This window comes from Canis lupus, chromosome 38 (assembly GCF_048164855.1).
Source record: "Canis lupus baileyi chromosome 38, mCanLup2.hap1, whole genome shotgun sequence".
NCBI classification, from domain to species: Eukaryota; Metazoa; Chordata; class Mammalia; order Carnivora; family Canidae; genus Canis; species Canis lupus.
Genome location: NC_132875.1, coordinates 2,109,281 through 2,135,780, shown reverse-complemented (window position 1 = coordinate 2,135,780; position 26,500 = coordinate 2,109,281). Strand labels below are relative to the sequence as shown.

The 26,500-nt window shown below is 65.3% G+C and overlaps 2 protein-coding genes across 6 annotated transcripts; one reads left to right on the top strand and one right to left on the bottom strand.

Annotated features, from left to right (window-relative positions):
• Positions 1 to 805: 805 nt before the first annotated feature.
• Positions 806 to 26,115, bottom strand: VANGL2 (VANGL planar cell polarity protein 2). 5 transcript variants are annotated; one of them, XM_072815058.1, is made up of 8 exons: positions 25,972 to 26,115; positions 11,562 to 11,822; positions 11,324 to 11,444; positions 8,216 to 8,823; positions 7,380 to 7,516; positions 6,768 to 6,903; positions 4,591 to 4,822; positions 806 to 3,986 (listed from the first exon to the last, which is right to left on the bottom strand). In XM_072815058.1, the coding sequence occupies exons 2-8, from the start codon at positions 11,630 to 11,632 to the stop codon at positions 3,726 to 3,728; spliced, it is 1,566 nt and encodes a 521-aa protein (XP_072671159.1). In that variant the 5' UTR covers positions 11,633 to 11,822; positions 25,972 to 26,115; the 3' UTR covers positions 806 to 3,725. The 5 variants fall into 5 exon arrangements, with proteins under 5 accessions (XP_072671159.1, XP_072671155.1, XP_072671158.1 ...); XM_072815054.1 differs by lacking the exon at positions 25,972 to 26,115 and adding an exon at positions 24,239 to 24,377; XM_072815057.1 differs by lacking the exon at positions 25,972 to 26,115 and adding an exon at positions 23,910 to 24,027.
• On the top strand, positions 12,047 to 19,147 carry LOC140626758 (uncharacterized). The gene is made up of 5 exons (XM_072814505.1): positions 12,047 to 12,218; positions 12,456 to 12,666; positions 15,798 to 15,895; positions 16,393 to 16,805; positions 18,025 to 19,147. The coding sequence occupies exons 1-5, from the start codon at positions 12,047 to 12,049 to the stop codon at positions 18,574 to 18,576; spliced, it is 1,446 nt and encodes a 481-aa protein (XP_072670606.1). The 3' UTR covers positions 18,577 to 19,147.
• Positions 26,116 to 26,500: the final 385 nt, after the last annotated feature.

Sequence of the window (26,500 nt, the reverse complement as noted above, 5' to 3'; positions counted from 1 at the left end):
TTCACAAGAAACACTAGAACGCAATATTGAAGGGAGGAGGATATGACCCCTTGTACGCGTCCTCATCGGATGGCTAGCTTGGTCGATTCCTTACTCATTCAATCATTCTTTTACCGAGCATCAACTGTACGTGAGGAACGGTACAGATGCCAAGAATACTTGGTGAACAAAACTGATGAAGCCTTTCCCCTCAAGGGGACTGCACTACCTGCTCGATTTTTTTTTTTAAGATGTTATTTATTTAGTCATGAGAGACACAGAGAGGGAGGCAGAGAGACAGGCAGAGGGAGAATGGGGGCCCGACCTGGGACTCGATCCCGGTCCCCAGGATCAAGCCCTGGGCCGAAGGCGGTGCTAAACCACTGAACCCCCCAGGCTGCCCTCAACGTCTTCATTTTAAACAAAGGACTGTTGCCAAATTCTTTCTGTGCCGCGTCTGAAAGACTGGCTAATGGCAGGAATAAGAAGATACTTAGAGACACTTCAGGAATTTTTTTCAATGAGATATGATGAGCGATCAACCTGAAAATCCTACGGGCCCACCCGGAAAGCAATTTTTCCTCCCTCCTTACCCTGACAACCACCCCAGGGAAGAGCCAGGTCTTCCCTTCTTGGATTCTGGGTTCAGCATCTTGGAATCTGGGCTCAGCAGCGGTGGTTCGAGCCTGAGGGCACGCGGAGCCACGACGGGCTCACATTGCCCCCTGCTGGCCGCTCTCCCCCAAACAAGGAGCAAATACTTCCCCCTTCTTTTGCTCCCACTCCAGAAAAAAAAAAAAAAAAGAAAAACACAGAATGCCCCCACAAAAGTCAAATGTCTTTATTTTATATAAAAAAAATTTGTACAGTTTTAGTTCCTATGTTTAAGAAAAAAAATCCCTAAAATTGCCATAATGTTTAGATCCACTGCAAACTGTAAAAACAAGCTTTTTATATATTAAAAAAAAATTTACATTTTACAATTTTCTACATGCATGCACAAGGTCTCTGAACCCCAAAAAAAAACAGAAAAAAGAAAAAGAAAAGAGAGAAAAGAAAAAAACAAATGAAAAAGGAAAGAAAAGAAAAGGGGAAAAAGAAATCTAGATTCAACAGTGGCAAATTCTACATTTACAATCTCACTTGGAAGGGACCCAAAACTAGCCGCCTTCCTTTCGCGCACAGGAGAACAAATCACAACAATCACACACCAGGACCGAATCCATCAGCAGATGCTGCCCTGGGGGAAGGGCAGGGGAAGGACAGGGGAAGGACAGACAGAGGACGGACAGCGGACAGACAGCACGGAGGGGCGAGGGCGCTCCTCGGGCCCCGTGGAGGAGAGAAGCACGGACTCTGGGAAGGGGTGCTGCTGATGAGAAGGTTCCGGGGGTCCCAATGCCTCTTCACAGGTACCGCAGGTGGGGGGCTTGCAACAGGGATGTGGGCCGAGAACTGAAAAGGCTCAGGTGGGACAGGATGGGAAGGAACAACGAAGGATCAAAGAAACCGAGCACGAAGTGGGGGGTCGGGGTCCTTTAAGAGAAAGGGGACGCGGCAGTGTGGCGAGGTAGGTGAGGCCTGAGGCCTGCGGCGCCCCAAGGTGATGACAAGGCAGGCCCGGTGGGGACGGAGTGGCGGCGCTGGGGTGCCGGGGTGTAGGGGAGACCCGGCCACAGATCCGGGGTGGGGGGGGGGAGCACAGGCAGGCGCCCCGCCCAGGAGAGCAGTAACAAACCCAGCAGGTGGTGGGACCCACCAAGTGGGGGGCCAGCGCCCGCAGGGATGGGTCCCCGCCGCGCCCCCAGCAGCTCACAGCACCAAGGCGACTCCCCGAGCAGGAGAAGCAAAAGACGCACGCAGCCCAACACGTGACAACTCATCCTGACGTCTTAAAAAACACAAATAATTATAATAATCGTCAAAGAAGACAAAGATACCACAGTTCTGACGCAAAGGACCCAAACACTACCGTTCTCAGTCACAGCCCTTAGTGCTTAGAGTCGCGGGGAAAGGTTTTTGTTGTTGTTGTTGTTTTAGGAAAAAAGGAATGAAAAAATCACAGTGATTAAAAACATGGCAGGTGCTGAAAATAAACACTCCTCCGCCCCCAACGAGGGCAGCTCGGAAGCTCCCCAATGCTCGCCCCTGCCCCCCCCACCCCTCCCTTGCGCACCGCACCCCGCTGCTGCCCCCCAGCTGCTGCCCCCCATCCGGGCCTTTTGCAGGACAGTGAGGTATTTAGGAACGTGCCCCAGGAGGGACTCCTCTGAAGCCAGGCCCTCGAAGGGCAGAGGGATACCTCCCACCCCCCAGCCGGGACGAGCCCCACACCCCCAGCCCTTCTCCAGCCAAGTGCAGGGAGCGCAGGACGGTGGGGGCATCGGAGGCATCGGAGGCGGCTTGGGGACGGGGACCCTCCACGCGGGTGGGGGCGGTGGGGGGGGGACCTTATCCCAGGGGCCAAGCAGCACTGAGCGCCCGAGGAGGGGTCTGGCCGCCACCCTGCAGCCCGGGGGGTCCCGCACCCTCGGCTAAAACCCGGACCCACGGGCGTCCGAGGGAGAGGCTCAGATTCCAAGAAGGCGGGGGAAGTGTGCTCAGAGCGAGACCCAAACTCTCGGGAACCAGGATTGGGTGTAGACGACAGGAGCTCCACGGGATGGACAGAGAGCCCGGGGGCCCCTCACCCCGACACCGAAGGACACGAGCACCCAGGGGACCAGGCGGGGAGAAAGGAGGGGACCCTGGCCAGCCAAGGAGAGGAGACCCCTGAGGCAAAGTGGGCTTAAGGCAGGGGTGAGGAGGAGCGGGTGGCTTCCCCCACAAACGAGATGAGGCAACAGGGCCCTGGCGCTGAGAAAAGACACACGGGGGTCGGGGCGCGTGGGGGGGGGCGGGTGTCGAGGGACAGAGAGGAGGAAAGAAGTTGGTCGGTGTGGTCCCAAGCCGCTCGATCTGCGGGAGTCGCCCTGCCGTCCATCCTTCCCCGAGGGCAAGCTGCCCCAGGGAGGGCACGAAGGTTCGGGAAGGTCATGGGCAGGGTCGGGCAGGGGTCGGCGCTGCTCCCCCAGGCCTCCCAGGCCGCCTAGGTGGGACCCAGGGAGGGAAGGAACCCCCCACAGCCCAGGAGGGGCGCTCAGAGGGTCTCTGGTCACCAGAGACCCCACGACTCAGAAACAAGCTGGAGGCTCAGGGACACGGGTCGGATCTCCCCTCACTCTGCAGTGTGGATGCGCGGGGCAGGCTCTGACAGCCACAGGGACCACCTGGCAGGGCACCCCTGACACGGACCCTGCAGTGGGGGATGCGGGGCACCCTGCAGGTGAGCAGGCAGGAGGGGCTGGAACCCACCATCTGGAGGAGTCTGGCACCAAGGCTCTCTGCGGTCCCATCTGTGCCCCAAAGACGCTCTGTCGGGGCCACAGAAGGAAGCTGCGACAAGAACCTGCCTTGTTAGGAAGTGGGGGCTCGGAAAGGACTGCCATCCCGGAGGGAGGGGGAGAGGCACAGGCTTCCTGCATGATGTCACCAAGTGAGGGCTTGGGCGGGGGGTGCTTCCCAGGCTCTGCTGGCGCAGTGGCCTGTTCAGGCTCACGCGGGGCAGTTACGAGGAGGGGAGCACATGGGTGGGGGAGTCAATTCAAGTAAAAGTAAACGGGGGCAGGAGGACAGAGGCGGCAGGAGGCGAGAGCCAAGCCCTCCCCCACCCGCAGGACCCCGCGTCCCCCGCCGCTGCTGCTCAGTCACACCGAGGTCTCAGACTGCAGCCTCATGACAAACTTGTGTGACTTGGGATCCACAAACTCCTCCGAGAGTTTGAAGAACGGGACCTTCTTGGTGCTCACCACCAGGCTGAAGTCCTGGCGTTTTAAGAGGAAGACAATGCCGTCCTTGAGCCCGTTGGTCACGGGCTCCTCGCTCACCAGTGTCCACTGCTTGGCCAGCCAGCGTTCCTTGTGGTACTGGATGGTGGGTCCGGCCGCCAGGTACCGCTCCAGGAAGGCCTGAGGACAGGTCAGGGACTGCGTGGGCATCTCTCCCGGCCACCCGCCACCCTCCGCCCCCCGGAGGCACAGCTTCCACACCATCTAGAACATCAGAGCAGGAAGGGGCTGAGCTCATCTGCTTCAGACCCTTGTTTTGAACGTGGGGAAACAGAGCCCATGGAGAATGGGGGTGCCACGGGGTCAGGACATGCGTGCCGGCACGTGCCCCGCACCAGGCCAGGACCCCAGGCCCCCCGATTCCATTCTGCTCTCATGGAGGCCGTCACCCTGCTCACCAAGCGGTTGGGGATGCAGTTCTGGGAGGCTGACAATCAAGAGCAGGTGAAGGGGCAGAGGGGGAATTTTGGGGGCGGCAACCGCAGACCCTTGCAGAGATGGGGACCACGTCTCAGCCATTCCCAGGAGAACCTGGAAGCTGCCCCTGCTCATCACCCAGGAACCTGACTCAGAGCAGAGATCAGGGGGGCAGGGATGAGGAAGAGACCACAGGGGGAAGGGAGAGAGAGGGGTGGGGGGGGAGAAGGCAGGGCCGCAGGGTGGGGGCAGTGAGACCACGGGGGACCGGGGGCGAGGCGGGATGCTGGCAGCACAGCAGGCCTACCTTGGGCGTCATGTCGTGAGTGATGCAGAACTCGAGATGCTGCAGGATGCTCTCCATGGTGTGGTAAGGCTGCTGCTTGGTGGTGCGAAGGTACTTCTGCATGGCGCGGGCCATGGAGGCAAAGATGGCCTGGGCTGCCTCCCGGGGATCCATCACCTCCCTGGGGTTCTTCTGCTCCTCTTCCTGCAGCCGCTTGATGTGAGTGAAGGCCTCCTCCACTGCCACCACAAGCCTGGGGGACAGGAGGGGCCTGGACCAGACGCCCACCCCCATCGTTCCCTCGGCTTCCACCCCCCAGCAGCCCCCCTACTCCCGAAATAACACAAACCCACCTGGAGCCAAGGGCTGGGCTATGGGGGCTGGTGCGGGGACGCAGGTGCATGTGCATGGGGGAGGGGCAGTAAACAGCTGTAGATTCGGGGAGCCCGGGTGCAGGGGCCCAGCGTCACACCGAGGCGGCAGGGACCATGCTCTGCGACAGAGCAGCACAGCCTCACCTGCAGACCCCTTCCCACAGGAGACCCCAAACCGCGCACACCCCGGCAGCGGAGGCAACGTTAACATCCGGCGGGGGGAGGTGGTTATGCTACTAACTGACGACACACTGGGAAGCAGAAGGCGAGAACGCTGCAGCAGGCGGCCAGGCCGGGCCACCGGTCGTCGAGGCCTGGGAGGGACGCTGCGGCGCACGAGGCCGGCGCGGTGGCCGGTCAGCAGCCGGAGAAGACAAGTGTCCCGTGGCCACCGAGACACGAGGGCGGGGAGCGGCCCTGGAATCCAAGCCCCGCGGGGGGCGCCGAGTGGTCATCGGGAACACCAGGCGGCGACAAGACACGACCGGCCGCATCCCAGGCAACAGGGCAAGCTCACCAACGGCGTTCAGGGAGCAGGGAAAAGTAGCCAGTTCACGTAGAAAGTAGACGGGGACACGGCCGCGTCGGGAACCCCAGGAACCGGGGGACTTCGGGCAGCTGAGGGCAGGGTTCTGGGCGCAGGGCAAGGGGGCCGGGGTGCGGCCAGTGTCTCTGTTATTCTTGAGCTTCCCCTGAGCGTCTCAGTCAACGTCCTTTGGAAAAAACCCTTTCATCTCAGGTGACACACGGGACAAGCTCTCTCCGGGTTACAACCCGGGTAAGAGGGGAAGGAAGCAGACCCCAGAGAGCACTGGCAACGCAGGGGACCCAAAACCCCTGCCTGGGGTCAGGGTGAGGGGGGCGTGCGCGTCTCTGGGCTCCTTCCCACCAGGCCCCCTTCTGAGGCAACCGGAGGCAGAGAAGTGACAGCTCCTCACGGGGGGACAGGGACGGGATACCGTCCTCCCTTGCAGCCTGGAGGCGTGGGCAGAGGGGCAGCAGCGGCGACGGTCAAGGCCTGGGGCCCTCTCCTGCCGAGGCCCGTGGAAATCGCCACAGGCCACGAGGGACCGGGCAGCAGCATCACCAGGAGACTCTTCAGGTGACTGACGTGCGCAGGATAACGTGAAGGGGAGGCAACGTGACGGTGTTTAAGAGGCACCGGGATGGAGTGCCGCACCCTCATTTTCCACAGGCCAGGAGCAGCGTCCCGCGTGGGGTGGGGGGTCTGGCCGCAGCCCCTGTGCTGCAGGAGAGGCTCCTGCAGTTCACCGGCTCCCGGCGGCACCCAGAATTCTAGAACGTTCCCTTCATTCACCGCAAGCACATTCCCAGCACCCGGCTACTCCGCTAACTCGGTACATTTTGCAGATACAACTCAAGCGCCCAACCAGCGGACTCGGACTTGTCGCCGGGGAGATGACCGTGGCCTGCGTGGCCTTCTCACAGGAGACCTTGAAACGCAGTTTTCTCCAGGTGTTACGAAGCCAGACAGCCCTGCTCTGGCTGGGAAAAGCGAACTGCCCATGGGGCCAGCGACCCGGAATGACAGCGCCAACGGCCGGGGAGCTTGGGAGGGCACCGGCTCCGAGAGTCGTCTGCATTTCGGCCTGCGACGCTGAGCGGAGGGCCCAGCTGAGCCGGGCCTGCCCCGTGGGACCTGAGCTGAAGAGCCTGCTGTGCAAGAGCGCCCAGCTCCTGGGACTTAGGGCGGCCACAGGACGCGGATGCACACATCGCACCCCATCATGCTTGCTCACCTGCCCCCCGCAGTCACGGGGCCCCGCAGCAGTGCCCCCGCCCCCGCCCGGCTCAGGGACCCACCTGGCCCTCCGCTTGCGCACCCTCCGCTCGTGCTCGGCCTCCTCGTAGTAGTACTCGTTATGGCTGTTGTCCCGCCTCCGAGCCGCGGCCGCGATCACGGCCCGGGACTGGCCCGTGGAGTTGTTGGTGCTGTTCTCTGTGCGGGAGCAGGAGACACGGACAGGGTCACTGCACCGCAGGCTCACTTCCCATCCCGGGGAGTCCAGGGACAGCAAACTGACACACCCAGAGGACGCTGTGCCCGCCTCCTGCCATACGTCCCATTCCCAGCCCTCCTGGTCAGCACAGGCCCACAGGCCAGCAACAGGGAAGGCGAGAGGGCAGGAGGCCCTGGAGCTCAGAGAGCTGAGGGCTTAGGATGGGGGCTGGCGAGCGGACGCAGAGAAGCCAGATTGGGGGAGGGGGCAGGTGGCACAGCATCAAGGGACAGGGAGCAGAACCAGTAGCTGACCTCAGTCACCTGGAGTCAAGGGGAAGGACAGAACAAAAGGAGGGGGAGAAGGCCAGAGGAGGTGGAGAGAACAGGGAGCAGGGACAGAGCCCAGCTCACGGGGATGGACGGACAGCCGGAAGCCGGAGAGCCGGGCAGGGCAGGGGAGCCGGGCCGCTCACCCTCTCCGAGGGAATACACCTTGAAGCCAGACACTTTCTTGGCCAGTACGGACTTGGGCAGGTTGAGGAGGGCGGGGTTGTAGACAGGGAAGTCATGGTAATACTTCTCCAGGATCCACACGGCCACGCGCTGGATGCTGTGGGGGAGACGGCAGGGGGTGGGGGACAGACAAGGGGGGCCGGGGGAGGGAGACATCAGGACAGGTAGGCAGGGCAGGAAAGGACACGGGGACGGGGACAAGCCGCTCCCGAGACGCCTGGCTCAGGGCCCGAGGTCTACTCACCGGGCTCCCAAGCCTTCCCCAGGGCTGGGCCTGCTAGTCCTTCCCTGCCGTGCTGAAGCCCAGGGGAGAAAGGCCATTGGGCCTGGGTCCCCATAAAGGGTCGCCTCCTCCCCTGCAAGAGTCCCTCAGCATTCCCTACGGGGACCAGGAGGTGCTCCCGAGACTGTGTGGCCTGGTGGGGGCAGTGGGACTCCCCTTATCTTGTCCCTCCTCTGGCCAGCTCATCTCGGTGACCCTGACCCGAGGGCTCCCAAAGGCTGTGCCTCCAGGAAGGCTAGGAAAGGGGTTCCCCAAACCCCCATCCGCACCCACACCGTCCTCCTCTGTGGGCCAGCCCTCTCTGAGGCCCCCAGCGGGTCCCTGTTTGCCGCCCAACCTGCCCCAGGGCGCGGCACTGCTGGGGACCACCTAGGGTGTGCAGAGGACGGCGACGTGCCCCTCGGCCTCGGACTCCTCCCCACCAGCCCCTCCAGCGCCGCTCGCTCTCTCCCGCTCTCTGCAGCTCTCTCTCCCCCACCCCCAGGCCCCGGGCGGCCTCCCTGCCCCGCGCACCTGAGATGGCCCACGTTGTAGAAGCGGCTGGCGCCGTCGGTGGAGCGCACCACCTTGAGCGTGAACTGAGGCTGCAGCTGCCGCAGCTCCAGCAGCACGACCGCCAGGTAGTGCACGAAGAGCAGCGCGTCCACCAGCGACACGGCGAACTGCACGACGCCCTGGTAGCTGCGCTCGCGGGCGTCCAGGATGCGGACCCCGTAGAAGAGCCAGTAGGAGACGACGAGCAGGAAGACGAGCACCATGAGCAGGGCGCGCAGCACGAACACGCGGGGCAGCGAGGCCTTGGGCCGCCGGAAGAACAGCGCCCAGCTGCCCAGCAGCAGGATGAGCAGCTTGAAGGCCACGGAGATGAAGAGGCCCTCGCAGGCTGTGCCGCACGGCTCCAGCTCGTCCCGCCACAGCAGCGGGGGCAGCAGCAGGAAGGCCAGCGGCGTCAGGAACGACAGCAGCGCCAGCGTGGCCCCCGCCGCCACCCCCAGGTGCCGGGAGCAGTCCAGGGGGACGCTGTCCTCCATGTCCTTGGCGATGCGCGTGAGGTCATCGTGGGAGATGCTGTGCTCTGAGGTGCCCGTGACGACTGTGGTGGTCTCCCCCCAGTTGTCATCCTACAGCAGGGGCGGGGCGGGCCGAAGCAGCGAGGAGGGGGAGGAGGGGGGGAGGAGAGGGAGGAGGGGGAGGAGGGGGGGAGGAGAGGGAGGAGGGAGGAGGGAGGAGGGGGGGAGGAGGGGGAGGGAGGGGGAGGAGAGGGAGGAGGGAGGAGGGGGGAGGGGAGGGAGGGGGAGGAGAGGGAGGAAGGAGGAGGGGGGAGAGGGAGGGGGAGGGGAAGAGGAGGGGAAGGGGCAGGGGAGAGGGGAGGGGCAGGGGCGAGGGGAAGGGCGGGACATGAGAGAGGGGGCGGGGCGTGGAGGGCGGGGCAAGGGGCGGGGCATGGTGGAGGGGAGGGGCGGGGCCGGGGCGAGGGCGGGGCCACGGGAGGTGGCGCCGGGGAGGGCGGGGCCACGGGGGCGGGGCAGACAGCAGAGCAGGAGAGAGGAGAGAGGGTCATCAGCCAATATGCAACCACCAAAATATTTGCGGAGCTCCACTGGGTGCCCAGGCTTGGCCCCTGCAGGGCTGGAGCCCCTGAGACCTAGACCCTCACCACGCACATGAGCAAGCTCAGGAAAGAGCACCAATGCCCAGATCTCACCCAAGAGGACAACAACCTTTTTTAAAAAAAAAAAAAAAAAACATGATTTGGGGGCGTCTGAGTGGCTCACAGTCAGTTAAGCCTCTGACTTCAGCTCAGGTCATGATCCCAGGGTCCTGGCATCGCACAGGGCCCCCTGCTCAGGGAGAGTCGCCTTCCCCCTCTCCCTCTGCCACTCCCCTGGCTCATGAGTGCGCGCTCGCTCTCTTTCTGTCTCTCAAACAGAATCTTTAAAAATAAATAAATAATAAAAACCAGAAGATTTTAATGCTCATCCAAAATTGAGAATCACTGAACCCACTTAACAATCCCTAAGGCCTGTTTATTCACAATGGGATCCACGGACCAGCAGTGTGGACACCTCCTGGGAGCTCGTTAGAAACGCAGAGTCTCAGACCCCACCCCACGCGGACTGAACCAGATTCTGCACTTTGCCAAGACCCCCACGCATCACTCAGACATGAAGACGCCAGCCACGTGAGCGGAGGCACCGGGGGCAGAGCCAGGCACAGGCAGGCACAGTCCCGGCAGGCCACCTGCAAACCAGACTAGGCCAGAAGCACCTACTCTCCAGAAGTCCAGAGCCACTCATGGTGTCTGATTAAGGGAGTGACCTGACAAAAAGCAGCGTGGCAGAGGGAAGAGAACCCCAGCCAGGAGGGGGAAGGCAACGGTCAGTATAGGGCCCGGGAGATGGACACACTGAGCATCACTCTGGGTCTCGGTGCCTCCCTGCCAGCTCTGTGGGGCTGCCTGTTCCTGGCAGTGAGGGTGTAGACAGGCTGAGGTCCCCGGGTGTCCTCCTGCGTCTGCTCCACTCCAGCAATCTCTGCAGGAGCCAGACGCCATCCCGCAGAGGAGGCCCACGACCACCAGTGCCCATGCCCTCCGCTCCCAGACAGCCCGGCGACACAGAGCCACCGGACTAAGACCAGAATGGGGAGTGCCGGCAGGGTCAGTGATGAGGGCCCTGAGGAATCTCCTTCCCGAGGACAGGAGAAGAGTCTGATATGATGATAGGAAGAGGGTGCGCTATCAGGGTGCGCAGAGTCTGATAGGAAGAGGGTCCAGGACCTGGGTCCACTTGTCACCCTGGGACACGCTGCCCACCCTCTCCAAGGATCAAGGTTTGTGGCCTCCTCTGCCACAGCTGGGGAGCTGACCGGTCCCAGGAGCCCTTGAAGAACCCAGGAGGCCCGGTCTCAGGACTGGGAGAGAGGGAGGAGTATACCCCCGAGGTACCCGTCTGCTCTCAACACCCAGGGAGTCCCAGCGTCAGTGACAGATTTCCTGGGAGGGAAGAGGAGCTGGGAGTCTCCAGCCCACGATGCTCCCAAGACCGGAAGGAGAGGCCCGAGTCACCTCCAATCCTGCCTCTGCCCTAGTCTGTGTTCGGCCTACGGGCCTCCCTCTCAGGTGAGCACCGGGGCCACAGCGGTGGGCCACAGGGGTTAGGGCCTGGGCAGCCGGCTTGGGCGCCTCTCCCCTCCCCCTCCTCCACTGACTCCGCCCACACCAGCTTCCCTCCAGACCCAGGCGATGTGACACCAGAGGCCACGGCAGCGCCCATGCCTCAGGGTTTGGGGCTCAAGGGAAACCCCGGGCTGCCCTCACCCCCAGACCCCCCCCATGCACCCTCCTGCTCCTGGTTCCAGCCCACCCGACCCGCTGGCCTCAGCCCAGGTCACCTTACCTCTCTGAGAAAGAGATCTCTACCCGAACTCCCTGAAGTCTACCCAAAGAGGTCCTACCTCGGGACACCACGCAGGAGGAAGTGTGACATGGGATGCCCTCCCTGGTAGGGCCTCTATCCGGAGACCAGGGTTCCAGGCCCTCCCCCACCTGGTGGGCCCGGATCCAGCCTCACGGAGCAGCCCGAGAACACCTGGCCAAGATCCCATCCCCCTGATGCTCACCCGCTCATCCCCCCGCGTGGACTCATTGTCCAGCAGGGGCTCCCCTGGAGCCTGGATCGTCACCGACTTGTCGCCGCGGCTCCCGTCTCGGCTCTTGGAGCGGTGCCGGTCACGGCGGTCCCTGCAGCAGGCGGCCAGGGGACATGGCACGGACGGTCAGAGGGGGACCCGGGTCTTCTCAGCAGCCCGTGCGCATGCCCACCCCTCCAGCACCCAGCTCAGCCCCACGCCTGCCCACCTGTGCTTGCGGGAGCTGCGGGAGTGGCCCGACTTGTAGGAGTAGCCCGAGTACTGGGACTCGGTGTCCATGGCGTCCGAACGCCGCGCCTTGTAGCGCTCCAGGGCCACGGGCTGGGGCCTTCTGGGGGGCCCCACAGCCACCTCCTTCACCACCGGCTTCTTCAGGCCAAGGGGCACCTTCAGGAAATCAACCGTCACCCTGAGGGACTCTATCTTGCTGGACGGGTGGGCTCGTCTCAGAGAAAATCAAGCGGCACTCCTGAGAAGAGGACGCAGCTGGTTAGGAGGGGCTGGCGCCCCTGTGGGGTCAGGGCAGAGGCCAGGGCCGCCCGGGCTGGGCCAGGGGGTGCGGGGAGGGCGGCCGGGCCGGCAACGGCCACGAGGGATGACCCAGCCCTGGGCCCCTAGCGGGGAGAACCTGGCTGCTTCCCTGATTCTCAGCCGGGGGGACTGTGGCTCAGATGGCGGGCTCCGGCCAGGCTGATGGGCCAGGGCTACCGGGACCCCGGGGGACAGAGCATGGTGGCCTCCGGGCCGCCTCTCCTTCCCCTGGACCCCATCCGCGCTCCCAGCTCGGAAAAAGCCCACTGGACACGGGCTCCTACGACAGCGACAAGCCAGGGCAGGAGGGCTGCTCGCCTTGAGGCCCAGAGGGGTGCGTGTGCATGCGTGTGCATATCCGTGTGCATGCATGCATGTGTGCATGTGTGCGTGTGTGTGTGCACAGGCAGACGAGGGGACAGGGTGAGGGATGGAAGCGGTGGCTGGGGGGGTGGTGAGAAGGACAAGGCAGCAGAAGCCACCCTCCCCAAGCCTGAAGCCCCGGAATGGCGAGGCCGGGAGTCTTCTCGGCTAGAGCTGTGCTCAGGGGCAGCGTCTTTATCCTCTGTAGATACAAATGGGCCCGCGGTACCCGCCTGCCCGGCCCTCACCCCTGGGTGCCCCCAGCCCCCCAGCCCCTACCGCCGCGGCACCGTCCCCTCGCCCCACCTTGCCCTGCACACCTTGGCCACGCACATGCCCATTTCCCAGCCTCAACCGCCGGCCGTGAGCTCCCTGTCAGGGGAGGTTGCTGGGGAGCCCGGCCCTGCATCGCCAGGCTGGTAGGGTGGATGCGTACCCCACCCAAACCGGGGTATGAATAACTCAGGGCAGGGGGGGTGGCAGGCCTAGGGCGGGGGCGGGAGAGGCGGCTCTGGGGGTTCTGCAAAGTCCCTCCAAGAAATGATGCCCGGACCTCCAGAGGGAGCAGCAAGGAGCCAGGCAGGCTGGGGGGGGTGGGGGGGCCAGGAAGCCCAAGGGCAGCAGGGCTCCGTGGACGTGGACGAGGCAGGAAGGACCAGTGGGGCTGGAGCAGAGGAGCAGGACGGGGAGAGGGAGCCGGGATGGGGCGCCATGAGGGATCCAGCTGCGTGGGCAGGGGCTGGGGCAGGGGCTGGGGCAGACGTGGGGGGGCGGGCGAGCCGGCCCGGCGGACAGACCAACAGCCCAGTGTGGGATGCGGCACTAGGATGGACGGGGCCCCCAAGGCCGGGCTGACGGGAGGGCGGCGGTCCCAGCATGAGAGTAGTGGCAGTGCCACCACCGGGGCAGGGGGAGCAGGGAGGGGGCACAGGCGGGAGGAGGGCAGTGGGCTCCGTGTCCAGCGGGCCAAGGCCACGGCCATGGACAGGCGGTCGGGGAGGCTGCGGGGGTTCAGGGGATCCACACTTGGAGCAGTGGGAGCTGGAAGCGCTGGCAGCAGGTCACGGGAAGGGGTGCGATCGCCCAGCAAGAGGGACGGGTACGGGGTTCTGGGGCATCCCGGCCTGTCAGAGCAGGCAAAGGGCCGGCAGGGTGAGACCAGGCCAGGAGGAAGGCCCCGAGGGGGGCTCGGCGGCGGCAGCCCACTACAGCACGACTCGAACACAAGAGCGTTTGAGGCCCGAACAAAACCGGCCGGTCACATGCTGCCAAAATGTCAATCAGGTTAAGAACTGAAATGGGTTTGCTTCCATGTGGTTGTTAGCTGTTCCCCAACTAAAGCAAGTCCTCAGCAAGTGGAGGGCAGGAAGCGTGAGGGTGTTTGTGTCCCCACCGCCCTCCCGGGGGCGAGGACCCCACGACCGACTGGCGACCTGGCGACTGCACTCGCCCCTCTGACTCTCGGGGAAGCCGCCCCCACTGCAGGGGGACGAGATCCGTCTCCTCTTGCCCGCAGCAGCCACCCGGAGGCCCCCGCCCCACGGGGCCGGGCCAGGTCTCTCAGCCCCACATCCCGTCGAGGCACGTGTGTGACACACGCACATTTATGGACACACACCTGAAACCTCAAGCCACCCCAACCCTAAGAACCGTTGCCACGCACAGGGCCTTACTCAGCACCCCGTCCACAGAGACACGCGGGCTCCTCCGCCCTGGCTCCTGAGAAACCTTCCCGCTGGCCTAGACGTCAGTACGGTTCCCACGCCTCATGGGCACCACCTCGTGGGCACCGGCCTGGCCTTGCCACAGCCTATCCTCATCCCCAAACCTGAATCCCACTGGGAGGGTCAAGAGAGTAAGTGGGTTATTCTCACAGAGGGAGGGGCGAGGAGAGGGGAACGGACCTGCCCTCGCCGGCGTCTGGACAGCTCCCCATCCCCTCAGCCTCACCCCTTCCCACTCCCGCCCCCCTGAGCCAACAGCCCAAGGGGCCCAGGCCCTGCGTTCGAGACCTGACTCTCCCCCAACCAGCTAGGTGACCACAGGCAAGTTACTTGACTTCTCTGTGCTTTGTAGCCTGGTAGGCTCGTCGGTACAACAGGAAAATAATGACACGCACTTGACGGGGGTGACGTGGGGGTCCTGGAGGTGAAAGAAGTACTTTTATAAACTGCTCAGCTAGTAATCAGTTAAGGAATTAATATGCTCTGGCTGCAGGGTCGCCCACACTCCGATCCCCAGACACTTCCTCTGAGACTTAGGAAAGAGGTGGGGTGAATAAATGCTGCTGTTTGTACTACTAAATACAGAAGTCACACGCGCACCCACGTGCTCGCACACACGCGGCCCGACCAGACCCACTGCAGATGCGCCCAGGAGGGAAGCCGGTGCCGCTGCGTCTCCCCTACGGATAAATGTCAAACCAGACCCGGGTGCCAGCCCTCCTAACCCTTTGTTCCGAGCTGCTCAGCCCGGAGCCCCTGCCTTCCTCCCGGCCGCGTACGAGGATCCAGCACCCACCCTGCTCCCCTGCCTCGCCCACCCCTCCACCCGCCTCAGGGAGCCCAGAAGCACCAGGGCCTCTTTCCCCGACCAGAGGGGCCCAGATGAAGCAATTCCCGAGCCCCTTGCCCGCGGCCCCCTCAAGCACCCAGGGAACTGACCCGAGTCTGGAGAGGCGGGGGCGGGGGAGGGGGGCAGGGGTGAGTGAGGATGGGGCAGGAGCTCCCCTCATTCCCCTCGTTCCATGCATGGGCTCGGCAATCAGGGGTCTGGAGGCACCGGGTCTCCCCGGTGGGCGGGTTCCCAGGGAAGAGGCTGGGGGCGGGGAGAGGAGACCAACAAGTGGAAATGTCGGAGGTCCAAGGTGGACCTCGAGGGAGGCACGACCCGGGGTGGACCACGGCAGGGGGGGGGGGCGGCTGGGGAAGGGACCACGCCCCGCAGCGTTCACCTTGCCCCCAACCCCAAGACACACAGACACACTCGCTCGGGGCCCTGCTCAAACCAACCATGGATTATCTGGGGTTAAAAGGAGGCCAGAGAGGAGAGACGGAGCCAAGAGAGCCTGTCACAAAAACAAGACCCTTCTCCCCCCAAAGGCCTTTCAGAAATAAAATTAATGGAATGTGTCTCAGTACCATCCCAAGGGGGCTGGGGGAGGGGTGGGGGGACGTGGGGGCTTTTGTCCCGGCTGCCCAGCTTCTCCCACATTGATCGCCATGGCAACCAAAGCCCCCTGTTGCCTAGGTGATGGCAGCCGGGTCCTGGAACCCATACCCAGCATCCAAAGCGAGGGAGGTTGTGAAGGTGGGGGGGTTAGGGACAGAGGGGGAGAGAATGGGGTTTCTCCTCTGGCAGCCCCAGCTTTTGTCTGAGCCCTGGGATCAGGTTTCTTCAGGAAACAATCGGAGGCCTCTGGAAAAAACACACTCAGAACCTGGCAACAGGCAGAGGGAACAAGGCCTTGGGGGTGGGGGGCTACAGAGGGGGAGGCTGGCGTTGGCCAAAGTGCCGGCTGAGGCCGGGCCTTCCCCTCCGCCCTACCCAGCCGGGCCTTCCCCTCCGCCCTACCCGGAGGAGCAGCTCAGGGGGATGGACGCGGGGACCCCGAGAGGCAGGTGCTGAGAACCGGCGGCCAGGCGGCAGGTGCCTCTGATCACCACCCCCTTCCCCGCTCCCTGGACAGGGGCCACCCGCCACCCAGGCCCAGCGCCCGAGCCCTGAGTGGGGAACGGAGGCGGGGCTGCAGGGAGGCACCCCAGGAGCTGAGGGCCTCAGCCAGGAAAGCAAAGGAGCGGAGGGCACAGGGCACAAACATGCACCTAGAAGGGGCACCTGTCATGCCCGCGCTGGCCAAGGCACCGGGGCGGGATCCTCCACGCGGGAGAAGAGGCTGGGACGGGACGGGGGGCCGTCTGGCCTGCCAGGGCTCCCGAGCCGCCCACTCCTTAAACGACCGGCCCTTTCTCTTCTCGGCCGCGGACGGGGAAGGCCGGTCCTGCCCGGACACAGGAAGGGCACGGTCTCCTCTTTGGGCCCCTCCTGCAGACGACGTGGGACACGGGCCCCACAGGCCTGTGGTTCCTTCGCAAGGGCCTGGGTCAGACTGAGCCTGCTTTCCCCTTCCCCGCTTCCACCCACAGGCAGGCGAGCGCCCCCTGCCCCGCGGTGCCCAAGGGTCACCCAGCACCCTCGCGGGTGCACGACTCCCACCTCCCGGCCCAGATCCAAAGAACCCCAAGTCCATCCAGAAAGGCAGAGCCTGGGCAGACGTCAGGCAGACGCCAAGTCACAACCATCCTGCAGGCTGGCGGTTCTCCCCCACCTGCCGGCTCCACCTGGGTGCTCAGCTCAGGCCCCGACAGCCTCGGGTGGCGGCCAGGGGTGCCCAGGGTGGGAGCAGAGGCAGACATGGGGACGGGGCGGCGCCCACGGGTGCCCCGAGCTGCCCCTTCTCTCCGGCGCCCCAGGGAGACAGCACGCTCACCCACCCAGTGCTCGGCAGGTCCCAGCACTAAAGCTGGACCGCGGCCCAGCGGAGGACGCGCGGCCCCAGGTGAGGCCCCCCGTAGGCCGCCACTGCGAGACTCGCTGACGCTTCGGCCGTGAGGTGTGCCCTCTCAAGAGCCAGATCGGGTGCCTCGAGGACACGTCAAGGCCGGGTCGGGGAGGCCACGGGGACCCCAGCCCCTCTTCTCGGCAGCGGGGGGGCGAGGGGGGTTTCAGCCCCACTCCTCCCAAGCACGGCGCTCCCTCACCCCTCCCTCATCCCTCCCCCCGTGGCCCCACCCAGCCTCAGGCCATGGACCAGCCACGGTTCCCTCATCACAAGAGGATGGCACAGGGCAGGCCGCACCCTAGACCGACGATGCCACGGACACTGGCTCCCCACCCTCATTCCCATCCCCTGCCCAAGGTCCCAGTGCCCCTGGGGGAGACCAGAGCTAGCAGCTGCATTGCTGGGGGCCCGACGGGGAGCCCAGGAGCCCCCACCCCGCTGCCCAGGCACTCTCCCAGGACCGCCCAGACATGAGCTCACCATCCTTCGAGCCCCGGGGCAGGGGCAGGTTCCTTATCCTCGCTGGGCCGGGAAGCAGGGGACGGCTGTGCTGGGTCACCCCGGGGACCACGCTTCCAGAGCAGCTGCTCCCTCCCAGACCCCAGTGCAAGGAGCGGTGTGGGGAGAGCGAGCCCGCACTCCGGGCTCCCGGCCAGGCCAGGATACCTGAGCTCACGCTGGCCCTGGGGAGGGGCTGGGGGAGCCAGAGCCAAGCCCTCCTCCTCCTCTGCTTCCTCACCTCTCGTCCGTCTAAAGCAGGGGTGATGTGGGTGCCCCCCGATGCCCAGACACACGTACACCCACACTCCTACCCCCTCTGAAACCTGGAATGGCTCCCGCCTGCCCCACCCAGCTCCACCCGCCCCGGCCAGGCAGGTTCTGTGGAGACCTGCTCTGTTTCTCTCTGGCACCCCCGCCCCCACGCCAGCTCCCAGGAGGTCTCCGTCCCCCGACACCCCCCCAGCAGCGCGCACAGGTGCCCACACCGCAGGCCTCGTGCCCTCGCCTCCCCCAGACCCGTCGCAGCCAGTCCAGAAGGGAGCACTGGGCAGGGGAGGGGATAGAGCAGCGAGGCTGAGTAATCTCTCTGGCATGTGTCCCAGGTGGGGGCCCGAGGGGAGACCCGACTAGGCCGACTAGGCCGCTAAGAAGGTAACATGGAGGCCTCGATGCCCCGCAGTCCCACCCACCAGGCTGGGAACTTCTTCCTCCTTAGGCTGGGGCGAAGGGCTGGCCCCTACCTGCCCACCAGGTGAGCCGTGGAGGAGCCAAGAGGAAAGCAGGCCCTGGAGTTGTCCTCAGGGACACAAGGTGGACAACGGGAGGGGAGCAGGCTGCATCCGCCCCCAGGTCAATCCTGCGTGCCACGCTCCCACCCTCGAGGAACACGAGCGCCTCTCCGTGTGCACCCACCGTCCCCGGTCGGGCCCCTGACCCCAGGCGACCCACCCAGCCTGCTCACCTGGCCTGGGCCTCGGCACAGGAGCCCCGGGCACCCACGCAGGGAAGGGACTCGGCCAACCTTGGGCTCACACGTGTCGGGGGAGCGGGCGGGTGGGCTGCTGGCTGGGAAGACTGGCTCCTGGGGGAAAGGTGGCCGGGAGGTGCGAGGTGGGGGGCCCCAGGGTGTGACACGGTGACCGTGGGTGCAGGTGGCAGGTCGGGGTCTCCCCACGCTGAAAACCTCCCCCTCACGCGTCAGCCCAGGCCCCCGCCCCCCCGTCAGGCAAGTGACCTCGCTCTGGTACAGGAAAACGAGGTCACCTGAAAGGCCCACGTACGATCGGCCTCCAGCGTCCTGCGTCCCCACCCGAGGCATCCCCCACGCCCCCCAGCCCTTCTACCTGCCACCCCCACTCCCGCGGTAAAGCTGGTGACAAAACAAGTGTCTCTGTTCACACTTGGTTGTTTTTTAAGTTACTGCGTTCACACCTTGGACTCAGCACCTGTTCCCGTCCAACCCCCACGTACCCTAAAAAGCCAGGGGCCCCTCCCCAGACTCAGACACAGACACCCACTCTCTCCTCTGGCGGGGTCAGGGGAGCGGGAGCTCTCTGGTGAAAGTGGGGGTCCCAGGGATGTTTTGGGGGTTGCCGGGAAACAGTCCAGACCATGAGGGCCAGGCCCCTCGGCATCGCAAACAAGACCCCATGGGCTGGAGTGACCAGAGCCCCCCCACCCCGTGTGAAGTGGCCCACAGACAGGAGGGGCCCCTGGAGAGGCTCCTGCCCCAGGCTCCAGATCGGCTCCTGTCGGGGGACCCCATCCTCTGGGAGCCCCCACCCGGCCGCGCCCTCGCAGGCGGACGTGAAGCCCGGGCCCGCCTTCAGGAGACAGGCCTAATGGTTCAGGTCCAAGAGTGGAGGCAAAAAACGAGCAGTCAGATCCCGCGGAAGGAGGAGCATCACGATGGAAGCGCGGTGCTGTCGGGGGGGGGGGGGGGGCCCGGCACAGCCTCCCGGGAGCCGCGCCATCTCAGGGGAGCTGCTTACCGCCTCTGACCTCAGTTTCCCTGCCTGGACAGTGGGGTGACAGTGCCGACTCCAGGAGGTCAGGCGTTGTCGGCAAAATAGCGTACACAGAGCATCATGGAATCGGGCACGTCGCAGACGCGCCACAAAGCGTTGGTTCCCACCCGTCTGTCCTTTGGACGGCGCGCTCCGAGCCTCCCACCTCCGTCCCATCACCTCAGGTAAGACGCACCGAGACTAGGACGGGATCGCTGGCCGCAGGCCCCCAGACGACGAGCCCGCCCTGACTTCCACCCCCAGAACCCCCTTCCCATCTTCTGCCTCCTTGGGGGGCTGGGGGCGGGGGCCGGCCCCAGATCCCATCCCCCCTCGTTCCACGCTGAAGGAGGCAGGGCCCGGGCTCCAGGCCCCCCGCTCTCCTGCAGGTGCTAAACCCAGCCGCGCGCGCAGTGGCAGGGAGAGGGGACCCCAAGTGCGCCGTCCAGCCCAGCCCCCAGCTCTCCCCCGCTCGCCCCTCACTGCCCCACCCCGATCACCAGGCCGATTCCGAGGCTGCTCTCCCAAACCCGTTCTCAGCTGTCATGTCTGTAATTACCAGCCCCGCCAGGGGCATCAGACAAGCACGGCAACACCTCATTTCCGAAGGGCCCCACCAGGCAAGGCCTCAGCCTCCTGCTCTGCGCGGAGGGAGGGACCGGAAGAGCCTCGCTGACCCACCTCATTTCCCCCAGGTCCCCGGAGGGCTGCCCCGGTCCCATCACCAGGAGGCAGGATACAGCAGGGAAGGCTGCCGGGGTAGGGCTGGAGGAGGCCTCGCGCCCAGGCTTTTCCCTCGCCTCTGCTGAACAAGGTTACCCACCCGCAGAGGGCGAGCGAAGAAATTTCCAACAAGAGGGAACCCGATGCCCTGTAAAACCCTAAGACCGGTACCCAGAGGGTAGATGCAGCCAGGAGGGCCCCACCCAGGAAAGCCGTGGAAGGAGCAAGTCCAATAAGGCCCCATCCTCCCCCAAGACCCCGAGAAGAGGCAATAGTGTCACAGCCCCTCCTTCTCTTTTACCTCCATCCCCACCAACCCCACGATGGGACTTCCTTTCACACATAGGGAAACTGAGGCCAAATGCCCCCCCCCACGCGCCGATCCTGCAAGACCCAACAGTACCGCGCTGCGTGCAGCCCGCCAACACCCCCGATGCTCCCGGTGCTCTCAGCCTGTACCCGTAGGGCCCTCCTCAGCACCCCACCCCCCCACCCCGTCTGCCTAGCTCCTCCTTCAGATCCCACTAGGGGCCATGCACACATGGAATACGATTCAGCCAGGAAAACGAGGGAGGCTGTGACACCAGCTCCCGCGTGGGGGAGCCTTGCCGGGGTGGCGCCTGCTCAGTGAAGGCAGGACACACGGCAAAGACCACACATCATCAGTCCGTTTATGTGAAACGTCCACAACAGGTAAATCCACGGTGGCGGAATGAAGACGGGTGCCGGCCAGGTGCATGGGGCGCTTGGGGACAAGAGCTCGTAGGCTGGGCTCTGCTCTGGTGGGTGGGGGGGGACGTCAGACGGGCCCTGGCGGCACAGCACGGCAGCGGCCAACACTCACTTTCCAGTGGTTCCTTCTACCTTCTGAGACTTTCACGTCCCTCCGTTTGCACACACAGCCGACTAGGGACCGTCCGCCCCCCACCCCCCGCCCCCCACCTCGCCTGTCCGCCCCGTCCTGGCCTCCTGCACACACCTCCGGACGGCACTCACGGGCTCCAAGGGCGTGTTGGCGCACGTCACCCCTGGGAGGGCCCGGCCCTCCCGCCCCCGCGCCAGGCAGGGTCCCCCGGAGGAGCACAAGAGCACCCGGCCGTCCCCCCGCCCCAGGAAGGCCTCCCAGCCAGGGAGCACCCCCACCCCCCGGGGCTCATGGCTCCCAGGCTCCAGGGCGCCAGCTCCCCACGCCCCCACTCAGCCCGTAAACCAGCGACGTGGGCCGCGTTATTAGCTCCAGTTCACAGGTCAGGCTTCAAAAAGTCCCCTCTCCTGGCCCAGGTCTCAGGAGCAGGAAGTGGCGAAACGAGAGGCAGGAGCAGAGGCAGGAGCAGAGGCAGGAGCAGAGGCAGGAGCGAGCCGAAACGGGGGCAGCGGCCTCGGGCCCGGGGTTCCTCGAGGATCGCCCCACCTGCGGCGAGAGGACCTCCAGACACCGACGGGCCAGAGCCTGGGGAGGAAGAACCTGCCCCGGGTCACGGCCACCACGAAGCACTAGTTCCAAGCAGTGCGGTCAGGAGCAGCCTGGGGTCCCTAAGACTCAGAGGGGACGAGGAGCGGCCCGAGCTCGGCCCTCGGCCCCCCCAAAGCTTCTGTTAGCCAAGTACACGCCCCCCTGGAACCGGAAGCGCCTCTTGGAAGGCCGATGAAGAGATAAAAGTCTATCCTGCTCTAGGGCCAGGAAAGGGGACCCTTCGTCAGACTCGGAAGGAGCAGAAGGCGCAGAGGGGCACAGCGGAGAGGCCTGCCTTGGGAGGATCACAGGGATGACCAGGCCGAAGCAAGACAATGGGGTGGGGGTGGGGGCCGATGTGGCCCCGGGCTCCAGACCAGAAGTCCTTCCAGAGACAGCACCTCCCACCTCCGACCAACCACGACAGCTCCTCCTTGGATGACGCCCCGCCAGGCAGTAGAGCAGCGTGCCTGGGAGCCAGAGCCCCCCACCCTACACTCAGGTGCCTCGCTCACCCTAGGAGCCCTACCCATCAGACAGGTGTCCAGCTTGGGGGGGATCCTCCATCTGGTTCTTCCTGCTCAGCCCCCGGCCCTGGTCCCAACAGGTTCTAACGCCCACTACCCTTAGCCCCCCCACCCCGAGTCTTAGGAAAGCGAGGGAGCCCTTGGGACTAAAGAGGAAGCTTTCCAATTACACATGCCCTTTAGGGACTCAGACATTCCAATTCCAAGTACTCAGAGACCCTGACAAACTGGTCACCACCTCAGCCCCTAAAACTAGGCGGCTCGCCCCCGCTCCTGGCAGCAACAGCCAAGTGTCTGGGAGAGAGACAGGAGAACAAAGCGTGCGTCCTCAACAAGAGGGTCAGCCCCTTCCCTTCATCCCAAAAGAGAAAGGACAAGAGAGAGGAGAGGCAAAGGGGCCAGGGACACATCCACCTCCCTCCAAGCTCTCAGGACGGTGAGGATGGCCCGCGAGGGGTGCCCACCCTGTCCCCAACGCACGGACGTTCACTCGCCCCCTCACTGGCTCAGCTCCTGTGCCTCACCCTCAGACCTGGCCCCAGACCGCAGCCCCACCCCAGCCACGCTGTTCACCAGGGAAAAGGGGAACTACGGGGTCCGCACGTTGCACACACACACCTGCAGACGCTCCTGGTCCCCCGCCTCCCTAGGCGTCCCACGCCTCCTTCTCAACCCCTGGACACACCTCCACACCCAGTCTCATCCCCCCAGCCGGCTGCCTCCCCTTGCCTCCACCCCGTCCCCAAACTCCTGACATCAGGAACTGTAGAGACCTGGAGGCAGGGCAGTTAGTGGGCTCCGAAGTCCAAGACTCCAAGGCGCTTTCCAAGAGAACCGGGGCCTGGGCCTGGGCCGCCAAGCCTAGGATGCGGCCTCTCCACGCACTGGAACCCAATCTCTGATGGTGCGGGAGGACCGTCTCCTTTCTCTCCCTGACTCTTCTAGTGGCCTGATTCCTCTAGGACTACAGCCAGAACCCCCGTTCCCAACAACACCCGTCCTTTTCTAGAAAAACCCACCCCATGCACCCAAACAGGCACCTCTTGAGATGACTCACTCCCTCCCCCTGGTCGGTCTCAGATACCTAAAGCACTACCCTTGAGCCCAGACGGAGCCACCCAAGAAGCTTCGGAATCACCCAGACGGCTGTCCCTTTGGGCTTTCTACCAGGAAAATCTGTCTGCAGAGGCAAGAGATAACACCCCCAGCACACAGGCGGAGATGCACACGCCACCTAAAGGAAGGTACACACGCTGTACTTCGTCACCAACGCAGATCACACATAAGAGAACAGATTTGCTCTCCCCCTTTCCACACAGGTGCACACACACCTATCCAGGTATGCCCTGTTCTGCCCCTATACACCCACCTTCCTGCTACCTAGAACCCTTCTTTCCCAGAAGCCCTTCTGCAGTTCACACACACACGCACACACCCCTTCCCCCGAGTACACACATAAATGCACATCCAAACACACGGGAGATACACGGCCAGCTCCCTGGGTGCACACACAGCCACAGAAAAACCCCTACACCTCCGAAGCCAGGGGCCCACCTGCAGGAACACGTAGCACATCACGGAGCCTGCACACACACACACACACACACACACACACACAAAAACAAAAGAATCACGCACACTGATCCTCCACCAATGCTTTAAAGCTCCCTAATGCAGCCCCCCAGCCCCCCCCCAATGGGCAAGCGTGAGTGGGGAGCGGGTGCGGGGCCTGTCCGCGGGGCCCAGGCACCCTGCACGCCTGCCCGCCTGCCCGGCCCGGCCGCACACACACCCCCGGGCCGGTCCCCAGCGCCACCCTGCACCTGGGATGCTCACCTGCCCCGTCCCCACACCCCCGAAGGTGTGTCCGCGCCGGCCCCCAGGCCAGTACCTGCAGCCTCCCGTCCTCGCACCGCCTCTCCCCCGCCTCCGCCGCACTCCCGGTCTCCGGCTTCCACCCGCTCCCCCGGGATCACCAGGCCCCCGCCGGGGCCCCGGGCCCAGGAAAGTCCCCGGCTCTCCAGGCCCCGGCTCCGCCCCCCGCCTCGAGCCCCCGGCCCTCCGCGAAGCTGGGGGGCTCGGCCGGCCGGAAGGGGGTGGGGTGCCCGCCCGCGCCCCCGCCCGCGCCCCGCCCGCGCCCCCGGCCGCCCTCCTTTCCCGTTTCCCGTCCTCCTTTCTTTCTCCGGCAAACTTTGCCGGCGCCCCGCGGCCCGCACTCACCGCGGCCGCCCAGTGCGGGGCTCGGCCGGCGCCTTTGTATGGGCAGCGCCCGGGGCGCGGCGGGCAGCGCGGGCGGGGGCTCGGGGCTCGGGGCTCGCGGCTCGGGGCTCGCGGCTCGCGGCTCGCGGCTCCGGCCGGCGCCCCCTCCGCGTCCCACGCCGCTGCCTGTCCCCGCGGGGCCCCGGGGGCAGGGGCCGGGGTCGGCGCTCAGGCTCCCATGGCCGGGCCCAGCAGCTCGGACGCGGGGGCCGGGAGCGCACCGGAGCCGGCGGCCGGCGGGGAGGGCGGGCGCGGGGGCGGGCGGCGCGGGGGCGGGGGCGGGGGGCGCGCGCTCCCGGGCGCCGCCTCCCGGCTGTTCCCGCCGCCGCGCCCCTCCCGCCGCCGCGCCCATTGTCTGCGGCCCGGCTCTTCCCGGAGCCGCCGCTCCCCGGCCGCCGGCCGCCCCGCGCGCCCCTCCGGCCCCGGCCCCGCGCACCCCTCCGTCTTCGACCCCGCGCACCCCAACATCGCCGGCCCCGCGCACCCCAACACCCCCGGCCCCGGGCACCCCAACATCGCCGGCCCCGGGCACCCCTCCCTCCCCGGCCCGCGCACCCCAACATCCCCGGCCCCGCGCACCCCAACATCCCCGGCCCCGCGCACCCCTCCATCCCCGGCCCCGCGCACCCCAACATCGCCGGCCCCGCGCACCCCTCCATCCCCGGCCCCGCGCACCCCAACATCGCCGGCCCCGGGCACCCCTCCCTCCCCGGCCCGCGCACCCCAACATCCCCGGCCCCGCGCACCCCTCCATCCCCAGCCCCGCGCACCCCAACATCGCCGGCCCCGCGCACCCCTCCATCCCCGGCCCCGCGCACCCCAACATCCCCGGCCCGGGGCACCCCTCCCTCCCCGGCCCGCGCACCCCAACATCCCCGGCCCCGCGCACCCCTCCATCCCGGGGCTCCTTTCCCCGACCCGCCGACGACTCGCAGGCCCCCCGGGCCCCCGGGGATGGAGGGGAGCGTTCGCGCGGGCCGCAGCCCCGGCCGCCCAGAGTGCGGTCCGGGCCGTGGGAAGATCGGGCCCCCCACCCCACCCCACCCCACCCCACCCCACCCCCACCCCCAGGGCTGCGAGAAGGGAGAGTCGTTTCTGATTTTAATTAGCGGCCGGGATGCTCCCCGCGGCCGAGCATCCGGGGATTGCCCCGACACCCGCACCGCCGCGGCCCCCCCACCCCCGCTTCCAAAAATAATTTAATTACTCGGCGCTCTGGCTGCGAGCGGCGGCCCGGGACGCTGCTCATTAACACTTCTGGCCTCCCCTCGGGTTTGCGCGCTGCGATTAATTACAGAGGGATCCCGGCCCTGGGGGCGAGGGCCCTGGGGGGCGAGGGCGGCGGAGGGGAGCCGGAGGGGAGCGGGCCCTGCTCCAGGAAACCTCCAAAGGCCCTGGCGGCCCTGACCCCAGTGGCACAGGCTCAGGGCCCAGGGGCCTCAGACGGCCTGCAGTGGGGGCACGACACAGGGGCTGCGGGGGTCACGGGGTGTCCCACATAACCGGGCCGCTCTGCCTTGGAGCAATCCAAGGAGCCAGGTGGGCCTCCCGGAGCGGGGCAATAGCTCTGAACCCAGCAAGTCTCCCCCATTACAAAAGCCTGGGTTGTGGGAAGTCCCCGTTCCCCTTGGAGTGAGCGGAAGCTTCCAGTGTGATTATATTATCATGTTATTGCGCGGCAACCCTGCACTTACCTGGAACAGTAATACTTCAAAAGCACCTTTGCATACCTGTCCCAGGCAGGTGCTCTCACCATCTCCCCATCTTCCAGCTTTGAGTCCTGGTACCTTCTCACCCAACCCTGTGATTAAGAAGTCCCAAGGGAAGGAGATTCCCAGCCTCAGTTCCTCACTTGTTTGGGATTTTTGCTCCTCCCTGGCGAAATGTTTTTCACTGAGACTGAAGCTTAGGCTGCACAGCGGCCCATCCTCACCTACCCGACCGCGAGGACAGGGCCATCTTCATCTGCGTTGTTACCCTTCAAAGATGGAAAACGTTTAGAAACGCTTCTCTTCTCCTTGGCCCAAATCCTGGCCTCTCGTCACCCCACCCCCCATCCCACACCAGGCGTGAGCAAGTGACTCAGCCCCAAGACTGCCTGCAATATGCAGAATCATTATTTCTGGTACCCGAGTCCCGCCTGAGTCTAGGTGCTTGCTCGATTGGCCGATTGGCGCCGGGCTGCCCCCAGGACCTGCCCCCCAGGTCTGGGCAGTCTGTGAG